General features: G+C 43.7%; 1 protein-coding gene across 2 annotated transcripts; it reads right to left on the bottom strand.

Annotated features, from left to right (window-relative positions):
• Positions 1 to 1,650: 1,650 nt before the first annotated feature.
• Positions 1,651 to 13,666, bottom strand: Msl1 (MSL complex subunit 1). 2 transcript variants are annotated; one of them, XM_008829427.1, is made up of 9 exons: positions 12,766 to 13,666; positions 10,021 to 10,244; positions 8,760 to 9,142; positions 6,814 to 6,861; positions 6,293 to 6,357; positions 5,513 to 5,580; positions 4,981 to 5,105; positions 4,486 to 4,558; positions 1,651 to 4,146 (listed from the first exon to the last, which is right to left on the bottom strand). In XM_008829427.1, exons 1-9 carry the CDS (start codon positions 13,531 to 13,533, stop codon positions 4,056 to 4,058), a joined length of 1,845 nt encoding a protein of 614 aa, XP_008827649.1. In that variant the 5' UTR covers positions 13,534 to 13,666; the 3' UTR covers positions 1,651 to 4,055. The 2 variants fall into 2 exon arrangements, with proteins under 2 accessions (XP_008827649.1, XP_008827650.1); XM_008829428.3 differs by lacking the exon at positions 6,814 to 6,861 and having other exon boundaries at positions 12,766 to 13,656.

Genomic DNA, 13,666 nt, shown 5'->3' with positions numbered 1-13,666 from the left:
TAAGTGCTGAATTACATGTGTGCACCATCATGCCCCCCAAAAGAAAAGATTTTTTTTTTTGTTTTTTTTTTTTTTTTTTTTTTTTTAAGGTTTCAGTAGACACCTCCTGTTGATTTAAAATCCTGATGTGACTTCCTTATTAAGAGTTACCAGACAGAAATGCTTTGTTTTAGGTAAAGTATTTGTCAGCAGTGGAAAAAAAAAAAAAGTTACCTTGCAACATAGTTTGTGAGCCAAATTACTAGTGCACATTAATAGTATGTATCAAATCACCATGATATAACAAGATTGAGTTATTCATAAATGATTAAAGAGCCCTCTACCAAATTTATAGAAAAAGTTATGAATGCCTCCAGAGACTGGGTCTCTCAATTGGAGAGACAGGTGGTCAAATTGTAACTTTTAATTCCAGCTCCAAACCAAACTGCCTAAATTCAAAATGGAGGATGCATGATGTCGTGTTAAAGGCCTGGCAAATCTTCTCCATCACAAACTATCTTGGTGCAAGGCGGCTGCCAAATTTAGTATCCAAATAAGGAAAAGGGATAGACTGCCACTTTGTCCTTTAGTTGTTTGGTTTGAGACCAGCTTTTTTTTAAACAGGGTCTAAGACCTATGCCAGTCTCATTTCTACCCACCTCAGCCTCCCCAGGTGCTGGGGTTACAGGTGTGCACTGCCATATCCTGTTCTGAGTCAAGCTTTTTTTTTTGTTTGAGACAGGAAACGGTCTTATGAAGCCCAGGCTCACCTCAATCTTTTTTCATCCCCTAGAAGGCAAAACAAGAACCACTAGTTTCAAGGGCTGGAGAGATGGCTCATGGTTAAGAGCACTGGCTGCTCTTGCCTTGCAGAGGACCCACATGGTGCTGACAACCATCCATAACTCCAGTTCCAGTGTATCCAACGCCATCTTATGGCCTCTGCAGGCATTGCAGGACATGGGGGCACATACATGCATGCAGACCACTCATAGACACAAAGATATGTGGTAGAGGACACACACACACACACACACACACACACACACACACACGAGACATTGGGTTTAAACAGGCTGGATTTCCATCGTCTGGAATGTTATCCAGAAAACAGGTATCAGGGACTAAGAATAGATGACCTAGAGGGTCTGGCCAACTGTTGTGGTTTTGTTTTGGTTTTTTTTCTTTGGTCTTTTGAGACAGCATCTCCCTGTAGCCCCAGCTGTCCTGGGACTCACTATATTGACCAGGCTAGCTTTGATCTCACAGAGGTCCACCTGCCTCTGCCTCTCAAGTGTGCTCCACCGTGACTGGCCAAGTATTATTTTTTTTTTGGTCTTTTGAGACAGGGTTTCCCTATAGCCCCAACTGGCCTGGAACTCACTATGTAGACCAGGCTGGCCTTGAACTGAAGAGAGATCTGCCTGCCTCCCAAGTGCTGGGAAATACTAATTTTTTAAAGTTGCCAATTATGTGCAAAGAAGAGCTGAAGACAAAGAGGAATGAAACATGCATTGTATTCATACACAAATGGATTCAGTCCCTTATAAAAAGGGGCAAATAATGTGTTATTCTATTTTATTGGGAAATAGGTTTCTTCTAATCTTTCATATACAAGCAGATTTCATGTTTTCCAACAATCTAATAAACTGAGGCAAAAATTCAAAAATGAACAGCCACAATAGTTTATTTACAATTGAACTCTTTATAAGATATTTACAAGACGACCAATTTTACACATCAGAAATGGTATCAAAAGTATGAATTACAACACAGACAACAATATGAAATGGGCATAAAACAAAGCTGAGGTGGAGAGACAAGCAATTTCTCTTAATTTATTAACGCTAGCTTAAACTTTGTTAAAGAAATAAGGAACTATGTTTTAGGAGATCTGCAGGGCCTTCAGTTGAAGACTGAATTTCACAGTGTTATATCCCATGTAGGGAAAAATAAGACTAATTTTCCCCCACACTCTTAACACACTGTAATTTCACCCTTAGAACTTTTGCTCCAACCTCTTTCTCAATAAACCTCAACATATCCAAATCAAAGGATATCTAGAAGAGTAGACAATAAAATGAGAGGTCCTGGGGTGGAGGTGGGGTGGGGAGAACCAAAGAAATAGAATCTACTTAAGTCTGGCCAGATAGCACCTCATGAATTCCTCTCAGTCTAGCAAAACCAGGATCTGAGGATTCCTCTGTATAGAGCAGAAACTGAAAGGTTAAATCTGCTAACCCATACACAAAATTAGGAATCTGACAAGGGTGATACCAAGAAGAAACAGAGGGATCAAGGAACAAAGTAAAGAGACAACTGGCCGGGGAGATTATTTTCTTTAAGGGCACATTATAAAGAAACAACATAGGTCAGAGTAGAAACACTAACCAGCTTGCCGCATTAAAAAAATGAAAAACAAAAATCTGGCCTAATCTAGAAATCTCCTCATCCTTAAGGTGTGAGATGAAAGCCCCTAGTGGACTAAGTCCTCTCTCTCTACATCCTTGCTGCAATGAAGCTCACAGCAAGCTCCCTTGTAGAGTCCGCTCTCCTAAGCAGATGGAGTTACAAATGAAAACTCATAGCCACACACAAACACACAAGAGAAATAAGAGCAGCAAGATCATCCAAGAATACTACATGTACTGCTGGAATAATTCCTTTCAAAGTCAAACCCAGGGAGCACAGATAACATCTCAAAAAAAGCTTTAGCAGTGGGAGGCCCCTGAGGAACTTTTCTTTTCTTCCCACAATGGTACCCCATTCTCTCATGCTCCACTGATGGGCCGGCCACACACCCTATATACCTTGGCTTCTCCTCTAAAAGTGCTAATAATCTGGGGACATACTCTCTTCAAGGATAAAAGCCCCCTACCTCCTAGGAGATTAGACCCCTACTTGTTTTCACACAATAGTCCTGAAGACTAATGAAAGGCAATTCCTATATATTTAAGACCAGAGGTCTCAGCTCTATTTTCCTTCCAGATAGTTAACAGGGCTCTTACACTGAGACCAAAGTGGCCTGGGAGTGCTGTCCTGAATCTTTTTTTAAACAAAACGAGGGCAGGAGATGGGAACCAAGATGGTACACATACAAATCTATTTTTACAAAATGAATAGAGAAGTTCATTAGGTACAACTGTTTGTTTCAAGATGTAGACATTTGCCAGCCAAAGGAAGCACATATTTCCACACCCTCCCCACCCTCCCCAATTTTCCACCCCATCACCAAGAGTTCAGCTAATAGGATAAAGCCCAACTAAGGAATACTTGAGAAGTGATGTGACACAAGGACATCTATACGGACTCTGGCATGCCATCCCCAAATGACAACTGCATCTGTTTAGTGCTATAATTTGTTGGAAACCTACATCCCCATTCTCTTTTCTACAGATTTTGTTTTTTGAGGAGGTGGGGAAAAAACTTTAGTTACTCATTAACTCAAAAAATAATCAGCCACACATCCCTCCCCCACATGGCTACATCACAGAAGTTTTAAGAGAACTAACTTCTCAGACATTTATCTACCAACTCTTCAATTTCTTTCCTACCCTGTGAAGATGACTTGCTTCATCACTTCACTTGTTATTCCTCATCTGGTCCTAAAGCTCACGGGAGGTATTTGCTTTATTTTAGGGTAAAACCACTACACCCACACTATTCAGAAGGTATACCAAGGAAGGAAAGGGTCAGGCAGGCACAGCTCCTAAAGGCAGGGGTTGCTCCATCTTCCATATGTTTAATGAAGAGAGCCCTTGTACCCCTTTAACATAGGCAAATGTGTAGAAGTGACCCCTGAAACTTCCAATCTACCATCCTATAGGATTAACTCAAGAGCTCATTCCCCAAAAAGGGAAAAGAAGTCCCAATAACTCTCTGTAGTTCACAATTAGCCCAACACAAGAGTTTTTGTGAAGTCAAGAGTAAAGAAAACCAAACTAAAATCAAGGGAGTATGGAAAGGCATTACCAGCAAATGACATACATGAGGACACAGGTCACATATACAGGTCTCTGCCATCTCGTGGGATGACATGCTACAACTATCTTAAGACAGGGTTTTAGCCAGGACAGCTACTTCCTACATGTCCTGTGAGGTGTTTGCTTCTTCTGGATCTCCAATCTGCATCTGCTTCGTTCATCCAACCAGGGCAGCTCAAAATTCCTGGCAAAAGATGAGGAAAGTAACTTGCAAGGCAAGAAGGAATTCAGTGTAGGGAAGATAGTAACTCACAGACATCATCCTCTCTCCACTTCTAGCCCTGACTCCTGAGTCCCATGTTTGGAGCATCATTTCTGCTTCAAAGCTCTAGCAATAGTCAGTGTACCATTAAAGTGGCGAAATAAATTACATCTAACTTAAAAAACATCCCTCCTAGTTTCTGGCTTGTTGCCTCAGTAGCTTTACTGCTATCAAAGACTCATGGCTATCCTTAAGACACTAGGCTTCCATGGCATCTGAAAATGAGGTGGCTGGGAAGGAACAGAAATCCTTTATACTTACTGTGGAGTTAATTTTGGTAATGGTCGTCCAAATGCTACAACAGGCAAAAAGGGGGTAATCATCAAACTTTCAACTATGGAAGAAAATCACATGGGACCTTGTTAGTTAACAGGCAGAAAATGTCCAGCAACTATACTACCTCCAAAACATAGTTCACTCACCAGGGCAAGTATATGGAAACTTTCTATACTTTGTAAGAATCTGAGTTCAAAATATCAATTTTTTAAGAATCAAGTAAATTTGGAATATATAATTATGTTGCTGAGTAGCACAGCCTAACTTTTCTATGTAGCATGAAACTTGTTTGTTTTGAATACTACCTAGCTACTTATCTTGAAATAATCACTTGACACTCTGGATTTCACTTTTCTCATCCATAAAATAAAGAATTTGAACTAAATAATCTCTCAAATTCTTTTCTGCACTTAAAAGTTCTACTCAATCCATCCACAACCTTCCTTGAAAAGTCTACATTTTTAGATAGGCAAAACTTACCATCATCTGGCTCAGGGAAAAATGAGGTAACCTCAGGCTCAGATTCCTGAATTCCTTTCTTTTTATACATTCTGAGCTGCAGTCGCTGTAAAATTCTTTGTTCCCTGATCCTCTGAATATCCCATCTGGGAAAAACCAGACAAACAAAACAAAACAAACCCAATATTACTACTTACCCAAAAGCTGTCCTACAAAAGCAACTCACACACTCAAGAGACTAGGAAGATCCTTGTTGACTCCTCTAGATGGCGTAAAAAGAACTGACTACCTGGTTGAGGAAGAGCTCTTTGGGTATAGAAGTCTAAATTATGTGTTGGTATTCCACAGAAAGTGGAACTGAGAAAGGGCTTATCTGAAGAGGCCGAACATGTTTGCCTGTAACTACCATCTGCCCCCAGCTAAGATACTGAACCAACTAAGAAACCTGTATCTCAGGAGATTAGTTAAGAGCTCCAAGACTATCGACAGTGCAGAAGAGGGAGGTCAAGGTCCTAGTGCTCAGGTATTCCCAGAATGAGCACTGCAGCCTTACCTTTTTCTTCTCTTCTCATCTAGCTCCAGTTTTGCATGCCTCTTTGAAAACACACTGTCATCCAGATTCTAGAGAAGAACAGCAAGGATAAACTATTTATGACCATGTTGTAATAACTAACTTACAGCTTCCAGGACTATAAACTCTTTCACCTTCAGGTTCTAGTATCTAGTTCTATAGATACCACGTAAACCTGGTCAAAGAATTAATAAACATACCCCTCACAGCCATCCTTTCAGTAATCACAAATTTCTAAATTAATTCCTGAAACTTTCCTACTTAAAGTCATGTCAAACTGAAATACCCACCATAAGCGCACTCTGCCTCTATATATACTTTGTAAGAGTCTGAGTTCAAAATATCAAATTTTCAAGACTCAATTAAATTGGAATATATAACTGTGTTGCTGAGCAGCACAGTTTAACTTTCCTACTTATCATGAAAACTTACCTTGGTTTTGAATACTACTCAGCTACTTATTTTGAATGAATCACTTAACCACTCCAAATATATAAAATAAGGAATTTGGACTAAATAATCTCTCGAATTCCTTTACGCACTTAAAATTCTATATAATCCATCCACAGTACTAAGAAATAGTCGTTATGCTCCTCCCCCTCCTTTTTTTTTGTCTAGACTGGTCTCAAAATTCTGGGTCAAGTAATTCTCCTGTTTCAGTCCCTTGACTAGCTGGGACCAGATGCCAGCCCTCATGGCCAGCTATACACCCCCATATTCTAGTTTCCTACTTCCTTGCATTAAGAGCTCTTGAGTACTTACCTCCAAAATGTCTGAAGGATTTGGGTCCCTTAGAGGCTCTACTGAGTGGTCCCTCCAAGAAGGAACTGAAAAAATAAAGAACAAGAAAAAGAAAAAGAGGAGGGGTGGAACCACCCTTAAATCCAAAGTCATACAACTCTCCAACTATTCACTAGGACAAGAGGTCTCTCCCCAGTAAGACAGAGTTACCACAAGATAGGAATCCATTCTATGGCCTCACCTGAAGCCATATTCAGTATACTTGCTATGGTATAAAAGAACCTAAAATGCCATTGCAGTCTGCCAAACTCAGGATCACAACAAACCCTAAGCCAATATCTGACAATTCATATAATGGATGCTATTGAAGTTCCTGAAAAACAACTGAAATGTGTTGTCATTTTGAAGTCTATGGAAATGTCATCAAACTCCAAGGAATCTCACTCTTCCACATCCAATGGATGGGAAATGCAGCTCCCAACCAGCCACCATCCCACCAAATCCCCACCCCAGGCCCAGCCAGCAATTCCTATTCTACTCACCAGCCAAGACTGAAGTTTCTCCTGCAACACTTGATGGCATCAGACACCCTAAATAATGCAGGAAAGAAGAATCATCTCAGTGTAAAAAGAAAAAAGCCCATACCCAAAATGGAGGAAAGGATCATCACTGAAGTTCTCACTAGGAAGCCATTTTGTTTTTTGAGTTGTTCTTTTGAGAATTTCTCTCTGGGGAAGGGGAAGAGGGAACAACAGACAAAAGAAAAGAAAATAAGCCCACCACTTTTTTTTTTACACTGAGACGACTTCTTTTCTTCATTATTTAGGGTGGTTTCCCTGCAACAGTTGATGGCCAAGGATATCAAACCTTAAACTCAGAACATGGCAGGTGAGTAAAAGTTGACCCTATTTTTCAAATAAAAGATCAGTGTTCTCAGAACTTACATATGAAGTCTTCTTAAACAGTTTCCTCCTCCCTCCAAACAAACTACCTTGCTGGTCCAGCCTGAACAACATGCACAAAGACTTTGGCTTTATGTCTCAACAAGCCATTGAGACTTCCTCTTGAGATAGGGGCATCAAGAATAAGGATTCACACATTTATTCATAACTCAGGCTCCTCAAGGGCCTGGGGTCTCCCCAGTCACACTCCCTCCTATTGTTATGCCCACAATCTCAGAGGTGTTTAGAACTTGCTGTACTAGGGCAGAGAGGGTTTTCAAAAACAGCCAGTCACACAGAATAACTCCAGACCAAGCCATTTCCTAATTCCGGATAGGAAGTTGCTTCACGGTTTCTCTTAGATTGTTACACAGCATTGCCATAGCAGCAAAAAGGTGAACTATTAAAGATGAACCTGGTCAACTGACTGAAACAACAAAAATGTCTGAATCTATATCAGGATCCTGGTCTGTCTCATGTACTCAAATGTGAGGCCTAATAAACATTAGATAATTAATCTATCTTCCCCACTCAGATTTATCACCACAACAACCAAACAAAGCCTGGAGAATGCTCACATCTTATTGGAATGGATTCCCATCCCCATCCCTGTTAGAGCAAGGCACAGGGGTAGAAACTCAGGTCTGAGGCTCTATCTAAGAAAGCCTTCCCCACCGTTACCCCAGAGCACCCACAGTGACTGTCATAGACTAATATTACACAATTGAAGACACATTCCAATTACTGGTTCATATAGAAGATGGGGAGCATCTCTGTGGAAGCCATAAAGAAAAAAGGGAATGAAGACCAAGTTCCCATACCCCCCACCCTCCCAAGCAGCTCAGATATCCCAAGATAGTCCTTATTGTTTGAAAAATAAGTTTGTAGACCATTTTATTTAAATATATGAACAACCAATGGGCTACTGCAATCCAAGTAAACTCTTCACATTTTAGAACCTTCGTGAAGTATAGTAAGGTAAAGTAAGACTGTTGGTCTTTGGCAGATTCCTCCTGCCCCCCAGACCGGGACACAGAGATACAGATAAATGTTTATATAGTTAAAGAGCGAAGGCCCAGGTGAAATTCCCCATCCCAAGCTGGCTCCCCAACCAAAAATTACCATTGGCCCCTGAGAACACCCAAAGACCACCCTCCCAGGTTTCATCACACAATATCAATTGCAGGAACAGTCGTGCACGGCAAAGTATAAGTTCTATGCATTTCACAGCACAGAAAACCCTTCTTTCAGAGGGCATGCAAGTTGCCGGAGATTACACCCCCAAGTCTGGTGCTCTTGTGATGAGCAACTTACTGGCAAACACATCTCCCAGTGTTGTAAGCAGGCAAACACATTGAGCACATTTTGCTGTAATTCCATCTATTTGCAATGCCTGCACAGTGTCTGTCTCTGGCTGTTAACTTACTCATTCTTGACAGAACTCTGCTTTATTGATTGCACTTTTAAAAAATGCCAAAGGCATTTTCACACTTGTTAGCTTGACCGCCACCACTAGGGTATAAGAGCAAGTGTTCTCTATGCCTTACTTGCTACAGTCTCCTCCTTCTTTGGAGAGGATTCCCGTAATGGTAACGGTGATGGGGGAGGCTGGTGCCAACGACACAAATACATTTCTGTGGTGGAAAGGTACGGCAAATCTTCTATCTCACTTGAGAAGGCTTTCTCCTTGGGGTGGGCGCTGGGTCCCTTTTGGGGAGTAGAGAGTCTTGGTGGGGTGTCCACTGAAGACCGGGGCTTTTCTGGGGTTTCTTGGCTCCTCAATTCACGTTTACAAACAGTTTCAGATAAGGAACCACAGGGTTCCTCTTTAATGGGAGAGTGTTTAGGAGTTTTTGTTTTGACTTTTGAAAATTCAGGAGCCAGCTTTTTAACAGGAGTCTTTCTTTCTGTATTTCCAAATGGGGTTTTCCTATTAGATAGGAAAGAAAATGTTATAAAATTAATTGGCTAGAAAAAAATCTGCTCTGAATATATGTGGGGACAAAGAGAACTAGGTCTCTCACTCCCACATGACTGTATTCAGGTACTAAACACCTAGTATTTCTTTCGAAGACAAGGGCAGCAACAGTGTCACGCTTAATAATATACAGAACAGGCCCTTGGTAAATGATAAAGCAAACTTCTATGCTTAGGAACATCTAATAGTATTCTGTGCCTACTGGATTCAACAGGGTAACAGCTGTTGCCCACTCTCTTTATGATGTATTCTGCATTCTGTACTTACCACTGTGACCAAAATGTTCTCAATAGATTTTTACAACCTGCATAAAAAATATTTCAGGCAGTTTCTTAACACAGAAACTTTTTTTTTTTTTTTTTTTTTTGGATAGGTTTTCCGTGTATAACCCCGGCTGGCCCTGAACCCATGAGAGTCCCCCCTCCCTTTCCCCCTCAGGGCGGGGGTTAAAGGGGCCCGTTATGTGTTTTTTTTTTTTTTTGAGATAGTATCTCAGTGTATAGCCCTGGCTGGCCTTGAACTCATAGAGATCCCCCTGCCTCTGCCTCCTAAGTGCTGGGATTAAAGGGCCCAGTTTGTTGATTTTTTTTTTTTTACAGACAGGGTCTCACTGTATAGTTCAGGCTGGCCTTCACATCACCACAATCCTCTTGCCTCAGCATCCCAAATGCTAGGATTACAGGTGTGAGCCACCTTGCCCAATACAACAGATTTCTCAATTCAGGCTATGGTTGCTGTAAAGCCAATCCATAAACCCCAATTCCCTACTCTCAGTCTTTGGTAACAGCTCCTCATCATGTCCAGATAGTAGAATAAAGTTACCAGCACACCTTTTGTGTCCCTTTCCACTCCGCCCACATGAGAAAGGCTTAGGAGGCAGAGTCTGGGATGTCTCTGAAAGTTCCGGCTGGCACTCCAGTTTAATTTTCTCAGATAGCTCTGTTTCCTCTCTCTCTTCAGTTTCATAGCCCTGAAACAGCTTGTGTCTTTCTTTCTCGTTATCCTTCTTTACCAGCTGCATCCGCCTTTCCATACGTTCAATCCGAGCAAGGAGCTGAAAGAAAGTGACAAAATGTAAACTTACACAGACACGCAAATCAACACAGGCACCTAGCCCCATTTAGGAATCGGTAGTCTTCTGTATCTTTCTGTGGACCCTACCGATTCAGCTTATTTTTTATTTTTTATCAGCAGGCATTAATCTGAATAGCTTTTCTTAAACCCAACAAAGAAGGCAAGAGATACTGTTTAATTTTAGAGATTAGTCTAGATTGGAAAAGGGTTGGAAGAATTTGTAGTTTATTCTTCTGAAAGAATATCCTCTCTACTGGGAGAGGCCACAGTGTGCATTTTAATGGCATGGTCTCTGCTACTGCTAACCATGTGGCTCCAAGTCAGTTTGGGAGTCTCCAAAATTAATCTTATATATTCTCTTCACTTTTTTTTGGTGGTACTGGGGTTAGAACCCAGGGCCTCATGCATATGGTTGGCAAGCACTGTGTGTACCTCTAAGCTCCACTCTCAGCTCTATGTTCTTCTAAGAGGCCCTAAGGTTATCCTCTCTACTTTCACTCCAAAACTCTAGACAATGGCAAACAGTATAGTAAGAAGGTATCAAAGGCTCAGACACTATCACTAAGTTAGCAGTGTCACATGAAAACGTGTGTTTGAGGCAGTACTTGTAAAATAATCCTCCATTAGAAATAATTGCAACAGAAATCAGTAATATCTTCAATATGACATATACATATTGCTTTGCATTTGAGATACCAAAAATACCAATTTATTAAAATATTTATTCAAGTTAGTATTGTTCATTCTAATTAAAGGGGAGAGCCAAATAATCAAACCGAAAATGGAAGTCTATTGTCATCAAAAACTTATTGACTCATTTTTGATAAAAAAAAGGTGCCAACTGTGTTACTTACACCATACTACAAGAATTTTGCCTGGGTTAGACAGTGCTTTAATGCTGCCTTCAATACATCCATTGCATAGATTTCAATAGTGGCCAAACAATAACTGGAATAAGAGAAACAAGCTTAAGCAATGCTAAAACTGTAATACGTAACAGAAGCAGTGAATGCCAAGTTTGGACTGATACTCTATCCTTAACTCACCCCACTTTTCCTACCTAGGAAAGCCTAGGAAGGGGGGCATTACCTTAGGACCTCAGCAGAAGCCTCCACTCAGTACAGAGCCCCCCTTGTCAGCCATACTCTCATTTTCATCCCATTTTGATCCACAGCCTCAGCATTACTTAACCACGGTTGTGGGTGACATAGCCTTGATTTCTTCTCCTTCACTGGTCCTTCTCTCCCACCCTCTCTCCATGGAAGGTAGGATATGTGTTGTAATTACAGTGCCATCACACCCCTAGACTGCAGTACAGTAGCTGAGCAGTACCACCTCCATGTTGAGTAACTTCCACAAATCGACACTATGAGGTATTTGAATGAGACCTGCCCTAGCTCCCATACCACCTTGCAGAATGCATTCTCCAACAAAACAGTCGCCTGATGCAAATCATTTAGAAGGCAAACAAAATGAATAGCCCTCTGCTCCCTTGCTCAGCCCTTGGTGCACACAGCGCCAATGAGAGGAAAGAGGGTGAGAAGAGTGAGCTGCCGCCTGAACACAACAATTGGAGAAACCATGTTTATTTTTAGGCAGTTGAAAGGTATGCAAGCACAGTAATACCCCACCACCCTTCCCTGATTCGGGCTTCCCTGATTAGGGGAAGAGTGTGCTTAACACCGAGATGCCCGTATTTGCTGCTGCAGTAAAAACAAGCCTCTGTAGCCATGCTCCTAAGAAGTACAAAGAAAGAATAAATGACTCCTCTACTACCTTACAATTCTGAGACAAGGATTTTCTAAGTGTGGAAGGATCTACTCAACACTGAATAAGCTTACTTTCCCCTTATGCCTCAGAACCTTCCTGCTTCAAATACCATGCTTATTATACAAGGGACTTGGTCAGTGGGTTATGTTTTATAATTCAGATCCCTAATAAAAACTATCTGAAATCAAAGGCAGTGATTTTCATAACATCATTTAGGAAAGCTAAAAGAAGGTTCCATGTCAACTATTTCTACCCACTAAACCGGCCTGGGAGGACTCTCCCGTCTGAAGATGCTGCAGCAGTGGTCAGAGCAACAGCTGCTATGTATGGCCCTCTCCTCTCCGAGGCTTTTCAAACACAAGAGCTCTTTAATTTAACCCCTTCCACACAGCCACATCTGCACCGCACCCTATCATGTTTAACCCCTCACAAATCAGGTCTTTTCTACTCCAAACGTCTTTCCCACAAGTCTGGGGCTGTCATTTTAAATTAACCCTTTGGCACCCGAAGCCTCCCCTCCCCCTCACGGTGGCGGCTGCCCTTTAACCCTTCCCTCTGACCCAACGTGCCAGGGAGCCGGGTTCCTAACGACCCAGCACCTCAGACACTCCTTTGCTGGTGGCCAACTTCCTCTAACCCTAACCAACGGGGACCTGAGCATCCTACGGCCCCTTCCCGAGCATGCGCACAACTCGCTCCTCGTCCCTAACGCAGATTAACCCCTCCCGTACCGTGTCTCTCTCGGACTTCAGGTCCTCGATCTCCTTTTCCTTGGCCTGCAACTGCTGCTGCTGCTGCTCGATGAGGTCCAATTGCAGCAGAAGGATCTGTTTGAGGCAGGCGGCCTGACTGGAGGCTCCAGAGCCGCCGCCACCCCCGAGAGGGCTCTTCCTCATACTCTTCCATCTGCCCTCGCTGGCCGCCAGGGTCCCGGCAGTGGCGGTGGGCGCGAGGGGTGGCGGCCCGGGCAGAGGTAGTGGTGGGGGTCCTGCCGGGTCCGAGGCGGTGGCAGCTGGGGGAGCCGCCCCACCCTTGTCCCCAGCCCAGGGCGTAGGCTCTTTGGCCGCCGCCACAAGAGAGCCCGTCTGAATGGGCAGCACCGCCTGATACTTGGGCCGGGGGCTGCAGCCGGCGCCCGCTGCCACCGGCTCCGCGCCGATGCCGGCTTGCTTGGTAGCTGGGGGCGGGCAGGGCAAGGGCACCGAGCCGCCCCAGCTCTCTTCCTGCTGCCCTGGGGCCGCCCCGGCCGGGAGCAACAAGCCCCGGCCCTTGCCGCCGCAGCCGGCCGGGGAGGGCGCTGGGCTCCCGCCCTGGGAGGACGCCAGCGGGGGCCCCGGCTCCTTGAGCTTACGATGCCGGGGGAGGAAGTGGGCTTCGGCCGCCCCGGCCTCGTCCTCCGGCCCGCCCAGCGCCGCAGCCCGCTCGTAGTCCAGCCGCTGCTCGGGGTTGCCGCCAGCAGGGGCCGCGGCCGCCTTGAACACTGCGGATCTCATGGTCATAGTGGTCCGGAGCGGCGCGGGGGACCGAGACGGAGGAGGGGGTGGGGAAGGGGCGAGGTGCGGGGGGTCGAGGACGGAGGAGGGGGAGGGGAGTTTGGCGGGCTCGCCTCAGCAGCGCGGCCGCAGGCCTCCG

This window comes from Nannospalax galili, unplaced genomic scaffold, assembly GCF_000622305.1.
Source record: "Nannospalax galili isolate Female #2095 unplaced genomic scaffold, S.galili_v1.0 scaffold1274, whole genome shotgun sequence".
NCBI classification, from domain to species: domain Eukaryota; kingdom Metazoa; phylum Chordata; class Mammalia; order Rodentia; family Spalacidae; genus Nannospalax; species Nannospalax galili.
Note: the sequence above shows the minus strand (reverse complement) of the source record. Positions and strands in the feature narration are given on the sequence as shown.

Coding starts and splice junctions, on each gene's coding strand:
- Msl1 (XM_008829427.1), bottom strand. CDS start 13,533: ATGACCATGAGATCCGCAGTGTTCAAGGCGGCCGCGGCCCCTGCTGGC. Junction 6,358..6,813: donor AGAAACTTCAGTCTTGGCTG/GTGAGTAGAATA, acceptor TTATTTTTTCAG/TTCCTTCTTGGAGGGACCAC. Junction 4,147..4,485: donor TTACCAAAATTAACTCCACA/GTAAGTATAAAG, acceptor ATCTTTTGCCAG/GAATTTTGAGCTGCCCTGGT.